The following is a 16998-nucleotide window of genomic DNA, read 5'->3' on the forward strand; positions in this document are numbered from 1 at the left end:
TTGCCCAAAAAAAAAAAGAAGTAAATATCGTAGAATAAAATCAACTTGAACAAGGAAAAAACTTATTCCATGTAACTTCGATCGAGTTACAATAGTACAATACACACATGAACATCTTTACAAAAACAAATTTTTTTGTATTGATAATTAAGTGATGTTTACTAAAAAATCAAAAACTATAATCTAAAAACCATTGAAATACCATCATCCATTTTGAGGGATGGAATGTGAGTGTTTAGCACAATAGTCAGTTTGTATATTATGTGCCTGGTTATAGACACAGACAGACGTAGGCAAAATTATAACCCCAATTAAATATTTCATATTATAAATTTACACATTTGATATCATATTAATCAATCGATACATTGTCTCCGGATCTTTGTCCTGAGCCCTCAATGCCAAAAAAAATCTCATCTACGTATGCTCAAAAACACTAATTTGACTTTTTATCCGCCTCTATGGACATTTCGAGTTTTTACCCGGTCCGCCGTAGTAAAAATAGTTACCCCAAACCCGGTTTACTCCTCCTCTTATGTCATAACAATTCGGATGATCCGCAAGAACTTTAAGATTAGATATCGGAATAAGAGTATTGTCCCAGTCTACCATTTGAAGATTCCTAAAGTAAGACGTTTTTCCAAAACCTTCACCGGCAAAATGGCCACTACCCATTTGAGTCGTAGTATGTGAACCACCAGGTCGTGTGTTCACAATCTCGCCACCGAACTGGACCATGTTCCCATGCTCTCTCAGGTGTGTGAACAATGATACAGGCCAGTATCCAACTAGTGTACCCGATCCAAATTGAAGCCACCAGTGTCCATGCTTTGGGTCCTAAATTGTCAAAGATAAATTCATATATATAGATACAGATGTAAAAGTTGAGTGAGCTGTGCATGGTTTGATGGATAAGCCATGTGCATGGTTGTAATGAATTAAGGGAGACACTAAATTTGATTTAAATTGTTAAGAGACAATTCTATGAAATTAGTATGACGTGCAATAATTATTTGGTAGGCACTTGAGTGCTCAAAACTCAAGTTAAAGGCTCCTTTCTGCCCCCACCAAATGAGATTAGAATCTAGATATATAAAAGGGAGTATAACGTAAACTTAAGCAATTGGTTATAAATAAAATAAAATGATGAGAAATATAAGTTTACTAACGTATGGGATGACATTAAATCAGTTTGATATATTGATGAGGATAATTAATTACCTTCCATATCAATAAACTTATATCGAATTGTCCGCCCTTATACGACGAAACGGGTGAAATCGCCGCTCCAATCGCGATTCTATTGTTAGTTTGAACAAAACCAGAACACAAGAGGTTATAGCATCCTGTTGCCTGGTAGGCATCCGACTGCAAGAAAACAAATGTGGCATTTTAGTAAGTTATAGAGAATAGAAAACGCCTTTAAACTAAAAGATAAAAATAAAGTTTTGAACTTGGATGAAGATATTTATACCGTCCAATAGGTGAAGAATCTTGGGTTAGCGTCTCCGTATAGCTCCGGGCTAATCTGTCATACAAAATCAAAATCAAATTTAGAACCATTTATCTAAATAATAATAGTAAGAAATACAAATAACATTGTACAATAAAACAGTTATATGAAAATTAATGTCTAAAAAAAGAAAGAGAGGTGATGGAGGATGGCACGTGCCTGCCAACCAGCTTCGATGGTATTAAGATCGTCGGCGAAAGAACCGGCGATGACCCAAATCTGAGATAGACTAAACTCGTATTGGCTTGTGACACGTGGCGTCCAGACGTTTATACTTGCTTTTGTTCCGTAATATTGACTTCCCGATACGTATCCAACCGCATGCTACAAGTTTTTTATTTCCATTAATGCTAAAAGTATTATAATTTGTAATCTTTCAAATTTTATTTCATTATTCTTATTCGATTTCAGGAAAGAATAATTTTACTCTGACAAGTAAAATTCTGTTAATGGAATTGCAAAGTTTTGCGAGAAAGGTGGTTTTTGGTATTATTTCTATAAATAAAATAAAAATTAAGAAAAGTATATAACGTATGACTTTATGATAAAAGCTAATTAACATAATGATACGTACCTCGTGGCCGTTACTGCTCGAATCCCTTCTCACGCGCCTTATTTTCCGACCAAATCTACGAACTGAACTTGCTCTTAACATGTCATGTTCCGTCGTTCTTCTGATCGGAATCGTACCTTCCGGACAAGATTCACCGGATAAGCTCCAAAGCTGAAAATTTTCATGGGATTCATTTTCTTGGCTATACCCTATGGGCATCTCCGGTGGATCCTAACACATGTTAAGTAAACTTCAGAGTCTTTTTGAAATTAAAAAAAAAAGAATTATGAGAATAGTTAACAAGAAAATGTGAGTACCATTGGTCTTTGTCCCTGTAACAAAGGATGATCAAAAGCAGGTTGGTGATGAGATGGAACACAATCTATTGTATCTCCATCTGGACTCTGTAAAAGTCACAATATATAACATTATATAACTTTACTTAGATATAGAAGAAATAAAACAGTGTAAAAGATAAGAGTTTGGATTTACCTCAATGGTCTTGATGGCTGGTTTATTAATCTTTTGGAGATGTTTTCTGATGAGTTCCAGCTTCTGAATCTCCCTTTGTGGCCGGAGAGTGACAGTTTCGGATGTCGAATTCGGTGGAGAAGCAGAGGAGGATAAGAGACAGAGTAAGAAAATGAAAGTAAAGATCATCAAGCAAGGAGACGACATTGCAACGGGTGATGAATCTCCTCTTTTTTCACGGATAGACTTTTCAGAAGAGTATTAAAACACTGTTTTGTGTGGTGTTGTGTAATGAAGATGAAGGCAAAACATTTATTGCAAGCTTATTGTTGTTGTTCGTCTTCTTCATATCACTGACACATCTTTCAACAAACCCATTAAAGACAGAAGTCACTTCTCTAAGAAAACCTAGACCCCCAAAACCCAAAGATCCAAACTCACCCCTAGCTCAAAAATAAATGAATTATACTATTGAGAATGGTTTGGAGCATGTGGGTTTACTCATAAGGTGATATAAATACTGGGTAGTGATGAAATCATGGAATGGTGTTTAATACTATTTATTTATAAGGGATTTGGGGGATATTTTATATTAAATGATGAAAAGAAGAGAAGAGATTTTGATGCAGCTTTATCGTTATGTGAAAACGGTTTTTTTTTTTTGTGGTAAAACTTAGATTTAGTTTGAAAGATGAAAGTTGAAAACTTTAAATCTTGATTTCCTCAGCTATTCTCAAACTTTACGTTATGTTTCCACTTTCCACATCTTTGAATATCCATCGTGTCAAAGAAAACATTTATCAAATTAATTTTGGTACGTATGAGACAATGAGTTGTTCGATTTCTCTTGAATATAACAAAGGGTACATTGTCATTTTTTTATTTTGTCCCAACATTTATTTCAGTACAGTATTATATATATAATTTCCCCAATAATCTCAAGCAATTGGGAACAATGATTTGCAAAGCATGAATTTTCATGTGACTAATTAACCAAAACTGCAAGCATACATGCATGAAGTACTTATACGCTCTAACATGGCAACATCTAAACTCCAAGAGCACGTTCGATAAACATTATTTAAACTCAAATTTTTAAAATATAATTATCCATTTGCTAAAAATTTAAACGATAAAGGCCAATTTGAGTATATTCAATATATTGCACAAAAAGATAGATAAGTTTGGTTAAGTATAGTATACTACTTGAGATGCATAGCTGATATATTTGGCTCACAGTCATCATCTATATATGGAAGTTGATCGTCCACTTGGATATTTCCATTTGGCAAACAAATAAAATCAAAGTGGTTTGATTATCATGTTGGTCAAAACTGTGGACCAGTTTTTACTACGTACATACATCAGTCACCTAAAGTTTTTAGAATTCACTAATTTATATAATTTGTTTTAGAAAATCGTTCATGATAAAACAAGTAGTCAAGTACAAAGTGTGGAATATATGGACCGCGAGAGTGTTATTTGTCCGAATGATATTGTCCAGTCTTATAAATCGAGGGAATGATTGAGACCCAAAGCATGCAAAAATGAAATGTTGCCTTTGGATTTCTATTCAATATTAAATTTCATTCTTTAAGAAAAACATGATTGGCTGTGTGAATTATGAATGTTCCTACCAATCATGTTTTTGTTATTTCTCATTAACTTCATCTTTTACCAAACGAAAAAAAAAAAAAAAAAACTACGGAGCAAAGTTGACCAGACGACGACTATGATAAACTTAGCATTGCCTTCAACTTGATTTGGAATATAAACTATGCAACAAAATCTAACATTTTAATAATTAATAGATAGTGAGAGAGAAAGAAAAAGGCGAAGAAATTAAAGATGAACATTAAAGCTAACAAAAGGAGAATGGAAACAGTTTGATGTAAGAGCAATGATAGTGTCTGTAAAGCAGCCTCGAGAGCTCAGCTTTTTCCAATTTTATCTCGATCCATACCAGTGAGTATCTTAGTTAATTAAGATCATTAAGGACTATTGTGTTTTGTGTATACAGTCTGAAACAAAGTACGATTCGGCGTTGGAGTTATTAACTGTGATATGATGAGACATGATTTACAAAAGCGGCGTGAAAGGTTGGACGTTAATGTTCGGACCAGGCATGAGCTTTGTTTAGGGTACATCATCATGGATACCTATTGTGAGTTGTCCATTGATGTAACAATTAAAAATATTACAGGCTGCACAGATTAAAAAAAATACACGTACTGTACTTAATATTTCAAGATTACAACATTGAACTTGCGATACCTACCATTTTGAGAATTTTTAAATACACGATCTCCTTCCTCCCAATTAAGAAAACCTATTAATTGGAGACAACTTTTACAATGCCTAAGGTTGAAAATGCTTACTCCCACCCCAAATAAACCTACAGAATCAGAACCTCAAATAAAAAGAGATAAAAAAAAGATAAGTACGTAGATCAGTATATCTAAGTATCTAACTATGTAACATTACGAATTAAAACAATTAAGACATGAACAGATATTGACATGTTTGAAACTAGAACCCGGTGTCCAAATTACAAATTAGATACACATACACACACATGATCTCCCACTTTTTTTTTTCCTTGTTCTTTTTTAAAAGTGAAGTTAATCAAATTAAAGAAGCAAAATAACAAAGAAATAAACCCATAATTAAAAACATTAGTATTTTTCTTCTTCGAAACCCCAAATTCTTTATCATAGTTTAACGAGGGTTGATAGCGCCAAGCAATTATCAGCCATTTGGTACAAAACTCCTGCGGATTTGTAAACAACATTAACCTCCCGAGTCTCCTTCATCGCGTCACTGCAAGAATCGTAATCCGTCAACGCGGCGCTAAGGTTAATGTTAAGGCTAAAACCATCATTCTCCTTAATGTTCTTAAGGGCCTTGTCCAAATTGTCAAACGCGCTATTGAAGTTGGACAAACAAGTCGCGACTCCTCCGTCGCGTTTCAGCTCTTTCTCGGCGATTGTTTTGGCTTGCCTCGTACGCTTCATCAACTCTCTAATGGCCACGTCCGTTGCTGCGTTCACATTCGTTTGACCCTTGATGGTGCCTCTGCACAATGCCGGGAAATCCGACACCGTGCATGGGTCGATGAGAGGAAGTCCCAACGATGCCACGCTTTGGCTTGAGGTGGCAATAAGGACGAAGATCGTCGCGACGATTGTCATACATGGATTGATAGACATCGTGTGTGTAATATATACACGGAAACGTATATATGTTGTGTGTATAATATATACGTTCTTGTGTTTGTGATTTGAAACACCGTGTGGTGGATAGTTTTTAATTAGGAGGAGGGAGGTCATGAGTTTTATATATGCTGATGCAATAAAATGGTTATATTTAGTAAGTTGCTGACTAATTTGCCACCGGTGAATTAGACCGGACATAACTATTTTGGTATGTTTATTAATTAGGTATTATAGTGGGTTATCGTTTTCTTGTTATTTTTTTTTTGTTTTTGTGTTTGAACTTAATTTTGTTGTTCTGTTTTGGTGGCCAAAACTAGATTTGTTCTAAGATAAATGGGATTTTTCTGTGAAAGTATTACGTCCAGCTGATCTAGTTTTACTTTTAACCAAGTAGTAATCATATATATAAAAGTAAGGTTTTGGTCTCTCCTTATTGGTTGATTTTCATTTAATTTTTTTTTTATTTTTTTTATTTGATTTCTAATTGTTTAATCGCTTTAAATAATATTTAACACCCAATTAACACAATACATTTAATTCATACATTAAAATAAAATTATAACTGAAAATAAAATAAATTATTCATTAATCATATTCCACCACTCAATTTTATTCAAACACAATAAATAATATTTGTAACTCTAATAATTCTAAATGTAGTTTCCATCAATTCTTATCATATAAATAAGCATTGCATCATTCTCTTATATTGATATTTTTTACTTTCTCATTTTCACATTCTCTCATTCTCTTCCACTTCTCTCATTCTTTTCCACAATATCTCAAATCATTTATAGTTTTTTTTTTATGTTTTCAATTTCTTTTTTTTGTTGTATGGGTTACAAAAAATCAAATGAAATATCATTGTAAATTTTTAATGCTAAATTTTAATTTTAGAGACTACATGATATATATATATATATATATATATTTTACATTGTTTTTATATTTAAAGATCTAATTTGGATTATCATCTTATAAGTACTCATTTTCTCCTTCTCTCTCACCAATATCAAATGTTGTTATATATAATATGTGTTGTAAGAGTTTGATTCTATATTTTAATTTAGAAATTATTATATATAATTAACAATTTAACATTGTTTTCAATTTTTATTTTATTTATATAAAAATAAAATTTCTTTTATATTTCTTGCCTTTCTAATCTATTCATATTTATTTTTGAAATTTCCATAGCTAAATTTAAATTCACATATGTTGGTTTTAACAAAAAATCAAGTTTATTTGAGAATCTGTTTTAAAAGGTTTATCTTCATTCTCTATTTTAGATGAGCATCTTATAAGTCATTATTTTAAAATACCATTTAACTAATTAAATCCTCTAAAGATGAAACCATTAGTATGAAATCTAGCACTATAAATTATATTGATGAGTGAAAAACAAAACAAAAAACAAAAGGATTGAAGTTATTCTTGGGGTTTTAAAAAATCTTTAAATTGAAGTTCATATAATTTTTTTTTAAAAACTAATTTAGTTTGTCACTTCAAAAGTAATATTTTTAATTTGGAATGTTATGTGTGAGTGTTGAGTTTATATCAACAAAACAATCAAAAAGTGTAAGTTTAAATTTTGATTGAGCCACTTGGCATTCCTTTTCTTTTAAGTCAAAAATAAATTAAAATATTTATTTATAATTAACTCACTTTTAAAGGTATTTCACTTCATTTAACTCAAATGTAACTCCTACCCCATAATTTTACATTCATTCCTCCAAATAATATATTTATCTTTCAAGAAAAAATGTTTTTGGTAAAATTTTAATATTTTTTAATTATTTTAATTGCTTTAAACTTTGAAATGAGGAATATTCTATATACAATAATTTTATACGTAGTTACCAAATTTTTTGATAATTTTATTTGATTCAATTTTACTATACTATAGTCTTTTGTTTACATGGTCATTAAAAAAAATCTTTAAATCAATGTTTTACCTCTATAAAACATGATCATAAACATAGATTCTCTCATATTAGGAAAATGTTTAAATTTCTATATTATTATTTATATTAATATAGCTAATCAATTTGTAATAATTTTTTATAGTATTGGTTAATTTTTGACTTATAAAAAAGTTTATATATTTTAAATTTTATATAATAAATAATCATACCAAAAAATTGTTGACAGGAGTGTTATTTTGAGAAATTGCTATAAATGTTTTTGAGATTCATACATTAGTATAATTTTTTGAGATTATACATTAGTATAATTTTTTTGAGATTATACATTAGTAAAACAATATTTTAGTTTAAGAAAATTTTAAAAATATAATCAAAACTATTATGCATACAACCACGCATTGCGTGGACTAATTACCTAGTTGATAAGATAAAAGATGGATCTTATTGGATCAAACAAAGAATTATTCAATAGTAAAAATATTTGAAGATGCCGAGACTTAATTACTTGACAGTAACAGATAACCTACTTAGTGTACTTTGATATAGTTTATGTCATTAAATTTCAATGTTTGTATCAAAATTGAAGATGCCGGGACCTAATTTTACTTCTGAAAACGTGATATGTTCCAAGAAGCTATATGAAGCCTCATGCCCCATTAATCATCTATTAAGATGTATGGTAGACTACTTATTAAGTATAAAAAATCAGAGGCTTTATTTTTATTCTTAATACTTAAATCTAACATATTTGAAAGTTTATGGTATTTGTTCTGAACATCATGTAATCGAATCAAGTGAACCTAACCAAACTAGACAAATAGTGGACATCGATCCCTGAATCAGATATGTTGCTCATTTTAAAATCTTCTTCACTCTAGGCAGATATAAACAGAAGAAAAATGCTTAAACTGGGAGAAATGATTTTATGATCATCCTTGGGATCGCTAAGAGTGTAGTGTACCGCAAACAGATTACATTGACAGTTTGATCACAGAAGTAAGTTATACAGATAAAAACAATTCCTCTACATATATATATCAATCTGCATCATCCTAACGCAAAGCGTTTCTCTTTTCTTATAAAAATCCAGATAAGGATGGTGTAAATCTATCTGGTGTTGGTCGGACGTTACCTCTCAGCGACCAAATTCCCCATAAAACCACCGCTTATCTCATAATGACGTGCACTTGAGAAGCCAGCTTCTAGAGCAAGAGTCTCTAGCTCTTCTCCTACGAAAAGGACATTTTCACATTCCAATCAGGTAATCAAAACACGACAGATATAGTATAAGCCTTTCAAGTTTTGTTCTGTACAATAGGTGAAAATGTCACAAAGCCGATTACAAACACAAATATCAGCTGTGCCGTGTAATGGAAAAAGCATATATGGTATCAACAGAGAACGAACCTGTTAGGTACCCGTTGATTGAAGATTTCAGATATTCATACTCCTTTGCAAGACCATAAACAGTAGCCACAGGGACAACTACATTGTCAATCATCCAATCCTAACAAAACCAAACCAAATTATTTCCTCGAAATATATAATTAGCAAAATCACACATCACAGTCTGTAGAGTAAAAAACAAGCACCTGCATAAACGTAGTAACGGATTGGTTGCTCTTATTGAAATCAAGTATGGACACTCTTGAACCTGAAAACCAACAAGAGACAACAACTAAGCATAGCACAAAAAGCCTTTGCTAAAAAAATCAAATATACAAAAAAAAAAACAAAAAAACAAAGCAGACCTGGTTTCAAAACCCGATACATCTCCCTCATGGCTCTATCTCTATCAACAACGTTTCTAAGACCATAACCCATAGTAATAGCATCAAATTCACAATCACCAAATGGCAAATCAAGAGCATCACCTTCAATCCACCTAATAAACAAAATTGAAAACGTATTTCAAGTTTTTGAGTCTTTCATCAAGAGATGTTAGAACACAAACAACAAGCATGATTTTACCAGTGCTCACTCTATACACTTGTAACAAGACCTTGCTTTATGATTCTGTCTAGATGCTGCAACAGCTAGTTGTTCACATGAGAAATCCAAACCCATCACCTAAAATAAATATTACCAAGTCTTTAAAACAAATCCACATTTCAAGAACACAAACCAGACTAAGCAAGAAACACAAACCTTGCCGGTTGAACCAACTTTCTCAGACAAGAGAAACGCTAAATCACCGCTTCCACAACACAAATCAAGAACGTAATCTCCTGTTTTTGCTCTAATTTTTCAAATTAAAACAACTCAAAAAAATCAGAAATAGAGAAGTGTCATTTAAACACAGAACAAATAGACAAAAGACTACTCTCACCCGCTCCATGAGACAGCCATGTTCTTCCAAATTCGATGCTGTCCTAAGCTTAAGAGATCATTCAACTACAAAACCCATATAACAACACAATGATTTTTTGAAAAGCTTAAAGATGTGAAGGAGATAAGATCAAAGGAAGGAATAGATTCAAACGTTATCGTAAACTGGAGCAATGCGGTTGAATAGAACCCGGCGTTCGTTCGAGCATTTCACCACCGTTCTCCGCCGAGATCGGAAATTTACCGGGAGCTTCCCGCCGGTGAAGGTCACCGGAGAGACGATACCAAGTAGAGCCGCCATGTGTTATGGCCGCTGATTAACGATCATGTGGGTTTTGTTCCGATTACTCGGATTGGGTTAAAAATTTTGTTTCAGTTTATTAATGGGCCGATTTAAGGCCCAATAAAATTAATTTGAGACCCACCCGCAAAATTGAAACAAAGATGGTTATGGCCATAACACAAGGTTCCAATTACTGGCTTATTTTAGCCAAGTAATTGATATGATTGAATTGAGTTTTTTTTTTAAATGAGTTACACAAGTAAATGTAAAAATATCATGCTATAAAATAATAGAAAGAGACCAAAGAAGTTATTTTTTATTCACTGATAATAATAGTTACAAAGCATTTTTTGACTTGTCCCCCTTGTTTCTTCTTCCTACATGTGAGTGAGTGTTAATATTTCATTCCATTCATGCCTCGTGCATGCTTCACTCTTTCCCTCTTTCCCTCTTTTTTTTTTTTGTCGGCAAAGCAAGAGAGAATTATACATTTTTCAAATACACCCATCTTTTAATTTTTTTTTTCAAGGTTAATAATAAATAATGATAACCCCATAAAATAAATTCATTCCTCGGTGAAGAATGAGCCACTTGAATCATCCATCATAGCGAAAGGCATATTCTCTGACGGCTTCCAATGGCGTTTCCTTTGGTTTATAAACCAATTGTTGATTTGTTTCTGGTCTAACCCCGTTGCATCAGCTAATGCTATCTTATCTCCTTCCTGTGCATGTACACATTCATATCACCCATGTAAATACAAGTGTAACGGTTAAGATAGCTAGATATTAAGATAAAGCTATCTTATCTCCTTCCTGTGTATGTTACACATTTCATATCACCCATGTAAAAATATTAATGGTTAAGATATTTTGCTTGCAGAAGAAGGATGAGTGTTGTCTTTTGCTTACAGTAGGGTAAGGCCATTTATAATGGAGATTCCACCAATCAAGAAGAGCTTGTCTTGCTTCTCTAGGTAGCTTTCCTTTCTTCTTCTTCTTTGAGAACTCCAGCTTTAGAGAACTTATACGGCTTCCAAATTTGCGTAGCAACCTGTCCTTGAGATCACGGTCCTCGCATCTTTGTTTCCCATCCTCCGCTACCTCATGATCGCCTCCACTCAGTTCCTCGTCTGATGATATTGCACCATCCTCTGTTACACACAAATTAATAAACAAATCAGTAACGTTTTAATTAAGCCTTAACATATGTCATATGCACGTGGAGAAACAGCCATGAGAATGGTTGCTTTTATATAACAAGTAAGAGGAAGGAAACAGTACACTAGAATGAAAAGTTGGCTTTCTCGGCTAAACGGCTAAGTGGCTAAAGAGAAGAGAGAGGGGCAGAAATGGGAAAGGAGAAGGATAGGGAAGGGGAGAGAATATCGAGGACGCACACGATTGAGTGCAGCAGTCAAAAAACCGCCGCAGTGAATAGTTACCTCCATTGTCATTTGTCAGGAGAGGACTAATAGTCTTGTCCCCATGAGGAGACATACCCCTCCCTTGGCCTACTCATTACCCAATATGACTACGACACCTGTGAATATCACATTAGAGGTTTGTATGAACCCCCGGAAATAACGCTACACCTAACATTTATGTTCTCCGCAACACCCCAAAACCCAAATTTCCTTTTCACTCTCTCTCTCTCTTTCTTAAATGAATTGCACATTTATATATATGCCCCAACGACTCTACTGACCCACTTACTCAACTTCTCTGACACCAAAAACTCAACCCAAAGATGATTCAAGAACATTACCTGATTTTACAATAGTTTTGACTATGTGACAGAAATTATAGTCGGACCAAGCATCCGTGGTTAGTCCGAATTAAAAAAATCTAGTCAGTCATACAAAAATAATGGACTACATAATATATACACACAATGTTAGTCGGTTACTTTTAATACACGTATAAGAAAGTCAGAGATCTCTACAACAGCCATGGCAACAATCATGAAGGAAATAGAGATGATAACAATCTCTAAAATTAAATCCACACCTCACTAAAGAGATCAAACTAGCCAATACAAACTAAGAAATACATACTAAAAAATGCATAAAACATGAGTTGATCCATATCAGAGAAACTATTACGTTGTCACTGTATACACATTACATATATGCTGATATGCGTCGTTAGGTTAATAGTTTAATGGGTTAAAATAGAAGTTTGTATGTTTTTGGGGTTATATTATTACATTTTCAGCTATGCATTGACTGCTTGGAAAATAGGGTTGACCGAAGAAGGTAACATGCAAGTAGACACGTGCAAGTAGCGTGCCGCAAAGAGACACAATACGACCCACCAAGGGAACAACGCAACAAGAGGGCATGGCAACCACTATATGCAAAAGAGTTGAGAAAGATATAGAAGCATAGCCACAGTCTTATAGATGATTTGATTGTGGTGTGTAGAGAACCCTATGTCTCCCTTTTTTTTCTTTTTTTTTTCTTTCTATTAACCAAATCAAAATTAAAATCTTAGGAGAGAAAAAGTTGGTAGGGTCGCCAGCGGAATCCGCGGGAGTCCATGTGACACCTTTTACTTTATAATAAAAACCAAAAGGACCTCTAATTCAAGCTTATCATGCTGCACTATGTACTTATTCTTCTCATTGCTATATTCTTGTCTTCTAGATCAAATATACCAAACATCTTCGAGGTTGCATGCAGCATTAAGATAGAAATCTGGGAGAATTGGCTCAGACAGAGAATCGTGTTGACTAAAAAAGTCAACATGTAACCATCCTAATGCTGATTAAATTAGCTAAACATTAGAAGAAAAGAATGTGCTCAGCTAATTCAAAGAAAGGTTGTGCTAAATGGGCGTCACAAGAATCAAGAAATTAACAATCTATACGATCAACTCGGGTGGAAGTATTGCATTACTAAAGCAGAATGAATCAAACGAAAGAAACCATAGCATGTGATTGAGCTGAGAAACTAGTAGATCACACATCATATCCCATGTGAATCTTGTCTAACAATTGTAAGCTCATTTCTTTTTATATTAGTTTAAGATTCATTCAGGTGAAAGAAAAAAGATGGTTAAAGCTCACAACCAATAAAAGAAAATACAAGATGAGATCATTCAAAAAGGCAAGTTGTACTTTGAACAAATTTTAAAATAATTAATTATAAAACATTCGCCCATTATGGACAAACCTGCAGTGATCTATTTTCAACCTTTTTCCAGCTGATTCTCTAAGCTAACTCTCGATTAGTTAAGAATATGTTTTTAAATATCAGCAACTTTTTTTCCGCAATAAACAATATTACCAAAGTACAAGTGGAAGCTGCATTTGAGATCTACCACGATAAGGGAAAACTCTGCAAAGCTGAACAAAGTCCACCATTCTATGGAGTTTCCATTTCTTTACAGCTGGTTCTATCAGGTGGAGGTTCTTGGACTAGTTTATTAATTATAAAAAAAGTTGCTAAAGCATTATCAGTATTTCTAGCTAGCGTACGTGATCAGTTGATTTGTTATGGCCATAAATGTTTTTGCTAGTTTTAGAACAGCTCTGTCTAAAGAGAACCTCAGCAAACCCACAAAGAAAGGCAATTTTTTTAAACATTTCATTCATGCGAAAGCATAGCATAAAAACCTAGACATATCTAAACCCCATAAAACCGAGTCAGTTTTGGTTTATTACTCACATGTAAAAGTTAAACAAGACTCCAACAAGGACATGCAGATAAGAGTAGCCACTTGGCATTGATACTAATTCCGATGATCAACAAAAGTTTCTCTTCATATCATTGGAACTTGAAATGGCCAAAGATTCAATTTTATTTTGACAAAAAAATGTAGTTGTAATAGTAGTAAATTAAAATTAAAATTCAAGTCTTACTCGTATTGTTTTAATAGTGATGTAAAATTTACTGAAAAATATTTAATCACACTTATAATGCAAACTTACTTTATTGCTAATAATAACTTCGGCTTATTAATAGTATAACATTAATCATCTCATCATGGAGAAAATTGGAACCTAGAAGCAGGTAATTCAATAAGGTTGTAACTTGTATGTAATCAGAAAGAACACATGGTGGTAAACAAGAGCAATATATCTTTAAAAGCTTATGACCACTTTAGACTTATTGTTAAACTAGAAGCGAAGCAAAAAATAAGTTCATGAAAATCAACTACACTTATTGTTAAAAAAAGCTATGACTAGGTTTTTCTGTCAATTGGGGTTTTTTTTTCACTGGAAAAAAAGCAACAAGTTGAAAAAACATTCAGTACGCAACAAGCCTCTGAAACGTCAAAATCAGAATCTCTACCACAAAAGTTTATTGCTTTCTACACCATTTTCTTTCTGACAGAGAAAGAAAGAAGAGAAAAAGATATAAAGTATCAAAAAAACGTATGATTAGCACAAAGATCAACAAGAAGAAGAAAAAAAAAATACTAGTATCATCAAGAAGAAGAGGAAAGCCCACCACACTCCAACACCATCCTAATCCCTTGGCTCTAAAACATTAAATGAAGGAGAAAAAATAATTGCACAACACCTTAAAACAGACCTTTTTCTCCTGAGTTTCACCTTGGCCAAAAGAAAAGCAGACACAAACACAAAACCCATAAAAGAAAGTAACTATGGAGATGGAAAGATGTGGCTCAGTCACCAAACCTAGGGTTTATCATTTTTTTCCTAGTTCGCTTTATCACATAAAACCTAGGGTTCTTCTATCACTAACCTCCCAATCATTTTTTTCGAAAACTGGTCATATGACTCAAAACTTACGTAACGAATTTTAATATCCTCCGGGTTGGTGTGGTAAATTATTAGTCTAATTGAGATACAAAGATCGAGGACAGCTTATATTATTAAAGTAAAAAAAAAAAGCATAAACACCAAATCAAACAACTGAACCAGAGGGTTTATTATCGAAGACATACCCGAAACGTTGTTCCTAGCAGAATCCACACCAGTACATAGGTTCCGTAGCTGCATCTCGATCTTGTTCAAGAAACTCGTAGCCTCATCAAACGGCCTTGCAAGATCCGATTTGTATTTCACCAATATATCACAGTACGTTTCCTGAATTAATTTTCTTTTTTTAATACAAAAAAAAAACATAAAATCCGAAAAAAAAATCGAGTAAAAAAGAGAGACCATGAATTCATCAAGCTCAGGATCAGCTCCGTAGCAAGACAAAGGAACAACGTCTCGCTTATACACATCACTCTCCCGTTGAATCTCCTCTAGTAAACACGCTATCTCCGGTGGTGCTCCGACCTGTTTTTTTTTTAAATTACGAAATTGTTAACCATAAAATTATAAAAACAAGTTTACAAAACGCTTCTCAATCTTGTCTTTATCCTTAAAGAAAAAGTGAAACCTAGATTTTTCTAAGTGATCACCTTTTGGCAATCGATGTAGGCTTGAAGTAAGCGAGGATACGAAGGATGACAAGCGATCTTGGTCTTGATAACACTGAGAGAAACGTTATCATCGTTTCTTCGGATTTCCGGAGCGATGGAAGCAGCCTCCGAGGACAAAGCGGAGGCGGCTGCTGAGAGAAGCTCGTCGGATCCGAAAACATCAGAGACACGATTCTCACCGGCGGACGAACATAGCAACGCTTGGTAATCGGAAGGAAACATGAGAATCTCAGGTGACATCATCAGCACCGCCTTATCTGTGTAATCACCGGCCGAATGAAAATTGTACACTCCATCCATGACTAATAAAAGATCGTCGGTGTGACCGACCTCAATCGTCTTCTTTATTCAATCTTTCTTCCGCAAGAATCAAGAATCAATGAAGAAGAATATGAAACCGCAAAGCTTTTGTGGTTCTACGATATTTCTATGGGAGTATTTGTTGTGTAGTAGTAGAGAGAGAGATACGGTGAAGGAGAGTGGAGGCAAGGATCATATTTTTTATTTTCTCCTTTTTGCTAAAAGAAAAGAAAAAAAAAAGATAATAAAAAGTTAATGGAATGGAGAAGAAACGATAATTACGAAAAAGGGCATATGTTATAAGGCTCGATTGAGCTTCAGGCTTCATTCACAGTTCGAGTAGATAAGGCCCTCCTAACTTATAAAATCTACCAAAGGTCCAAGGCTGTGTGTTACGCCAGAATTAGCTATTATTGACCAACAACATACCCTATATATTTTATGTTTAAGATCTTAAAGCGTGCGAATGTTGTTTTGTAGTGATATTGTTCGAGTGTGATTATCTAAATTCATATATGTTAATTTTAAAGATTATCAGTTCAAGTGGCATTGGAAAATGACCATATAAATTTTTCTGATCTTTTGTCTAAAGTGAGAACAAACTCCTCAAAGACAATCACTAAAGACAACTATACTGAATCCTCCTATAGCAATTCAATATTACCTCCCAAAGAACGTGAACCTAAACTTCTATTCTGGCAAGAAGGAATCCAAGACAAAGGATCAACTATCTTTCAAAAACAGAGATGTCGATATCAACGACTTTTAAATGCTTATGTAAAAGTTTTTTAACTGACCAGACCTCGATTAGATCTTGAATTTTTTCACATTGTTTATAAGATATAAGATACTGTTTTTTTTTTATATCATTCGAATGCGCAAGTTAAAAAATACTAAAACAGAATTTTATGATTTTTATTCATATGTTATTTTATTATGAATAATATATTTATTAAGGCTTGTATATATCTTTGCACAAAAAGTTACGTTATACTCCCTCTGTTTCAA

General features: G+C 33.4%; 4 protein-coding genes across 5 annotated transcripts; all 4 read right to left on the reverse strand.

The window, feature by feature from the left end:
* Nucleotides 203–3333, reverse strand: LOC104741049. Its single transcript, XM_010461819.2, has 7 exons — nucleotides 2559–3333; nucleotides 2384–2470; nucleotides 2088–2297; nucleotides 1673–1837; nucleotides 1475–1528; nucleotides 1222–1368; nucleotides 203–837 (listed from the first exon to the last, which is right to left on the reverse strand). Exons 1-7 carry the CDS (start codon nucleotides 2742–2744, stop codon nucleotides 460–462), a joined length of 1227 nt encoding a protein of 408 aa, XP_010460121.1. The 5' UTR covers nucleotides 2745–3333; the 3' UTR covers nucleotides 203–459.
* Nucleotides 5167–5832, reverse strand: LOC104741050. Its single transcript, XM_010461820.1, has one exon. It carries the CDS (start codon nucleotides 5744–5746, stop codon nucleotides 5249–5251), a length of 498 nt encoding a protein of 165 aa, XP_010460122.1. The 5' UTR covers nucleotides 5747–5832; the 3' UTR covers nucleotides 5167–5248.
* On the reverse strand, nucleotides 8578–10325 carry LOC104741051 (2-phytyl-1,4-beta-naphthoquinone methyltransferase, chloroplastic). The gene is made up of 8 exons (XM_010461821.2): nucleotides 10160–10325; nucleotides 10007–10071; nucleotides 9826–9916; nucleotides 9659–9747; nucleotides 9429–9562; nucleotides 9270–9331; nucleotides 9085–9184; nucleotides 8578–8906 (listed from the first exon to the last, which is right to left on the reverse strand). Exons 1-8 carry the CDS (start codon nucleotides 10304–10306, stop codon nucleotides 8806–8808), a joined length of 789 nt encoding a protein of 262 aa, XP_010460123.1. The 5' UTR covers nucleotides 10307–10325; the 3' UTR covers nucleotides 8578–8805.
* Nucleotides 10585–16259, reverse strand: LOC104741052 (homeobox protein knotted-1-like 6). 2 transcript variants are annotated; one of them, XM_010461822.2, is made up of 5 exons: nucleotides 15670–16254; nucleotides 15422–15544; nucleotides 15205–15346; nucleotides 11200–11441; nucleotides 10585–11012 (listed from the first exon to the last, which is right to left on the reverse strand). In XM_010461822.2, the coding sequence occupies exons 1-5, from the start codon at nucleotides 15988–15990 to the stop codon at nucleotides 10854–10856; spliced, it is 987 nt and encodes a 328-aa protein (XP_010460124.1). In that variant the 5' UTR covers nucleotides 15991–16254; the 3' UTR covers nucleotides 10585–10853. The 2 variants fall into 2 exon arrangements, with proteins under 2 accessions (XP_010460124.1, XP_019091211.1); XM_019235666.1 differs by lacking the exon at nucleotides 10585–11012 and adding an exon at nucleotides 11062–11103 and having other exon boundaries at nucleotides 15670–16259.

Source organism: Camelina sativa, chromosome 14 (genome assembly GCF_000633955.1).
Source record: "Camelina sativa cultivar DH55 chromosome 14, Cs, whole genome shotgun sequence".
Lineage (NCBI taxonomy): Eukaryota > Viridiplantae > Streptophyta > Magnoliopsida > Brassicales > Brassicaceae > Camelina > Camelina sativa.

Bases quoted from the DNA above. Each gene is read 5' to 3' on its own strand.
- LOC104741050 (XM_010461820.1), bottom strand. From the start codon at position 5,746: ATGTCTATCAATCCATGTATGACAATCGTCGCGACGATCTTCGTCCTT.
- LOC104741049 (XM_010461819.2), bottom strand. From the start codon at position 2,744: ATGTCGTCTCCTTGCTTGATGATCTTTACTTTCATTTTCTTACTCTGT. The intron at 2,298-2,383 runs GTACTCACATTT...AACATGTGTTAG, and splicing joins TACAGGGACAAAGACCAATG to GATCCACCGGAGATGCCCAT. The intron at 1,529-1,672 runs GCACGTGCCATC...TTTGTATGACAG, and splicing joins CCATCGAAGCTGGTTGGCAG to ATTAGCCCGGAGCTATACGG.
- LOC104741052 (XM_010461822.2), bottom strand. From the start codon at position 15,990: ATGGATGGAGTGTACAATTTTCATTCGGCCGGTGATTACACAGATAAG. The intron at 15,347-15,421 runs GTCTCTCTTTTT...AAATTAATTCAG, and splicing joins CTGAGCTTGATGAATTCATG to GAAACGTACTGTGATATATT. The intron at 11,013-11,199 runs GTAAGCAAAAGA...GTACATGCACAG, and splicing joins ATAAATGGCCTTACCCTACT to GAAGGAGATAAGATAGCATT.
- LOC104741051 (XM_010461821.2), bottom strand. From the start codon at position 10,306: ATGGCGGCTCTACTTGGTATCGTCTCTCCGGTGACCTTCACCGGCGGG. The intron at 9,917-10,006 runs GTGAGAGTAGTC...TTGAAAAATTAG, and splicing joins ATGGCTGTCTCATGGAGCGG to AGCAAAAACAGGAGATTACG. The intron at 9,748-9,825 runs GTTTGTGTTTCT...TATTTATTTTAG, and splicing joins AAGTTGGTTCAACCGGCAAG to GTGATGGGTTTGGATTTCTC.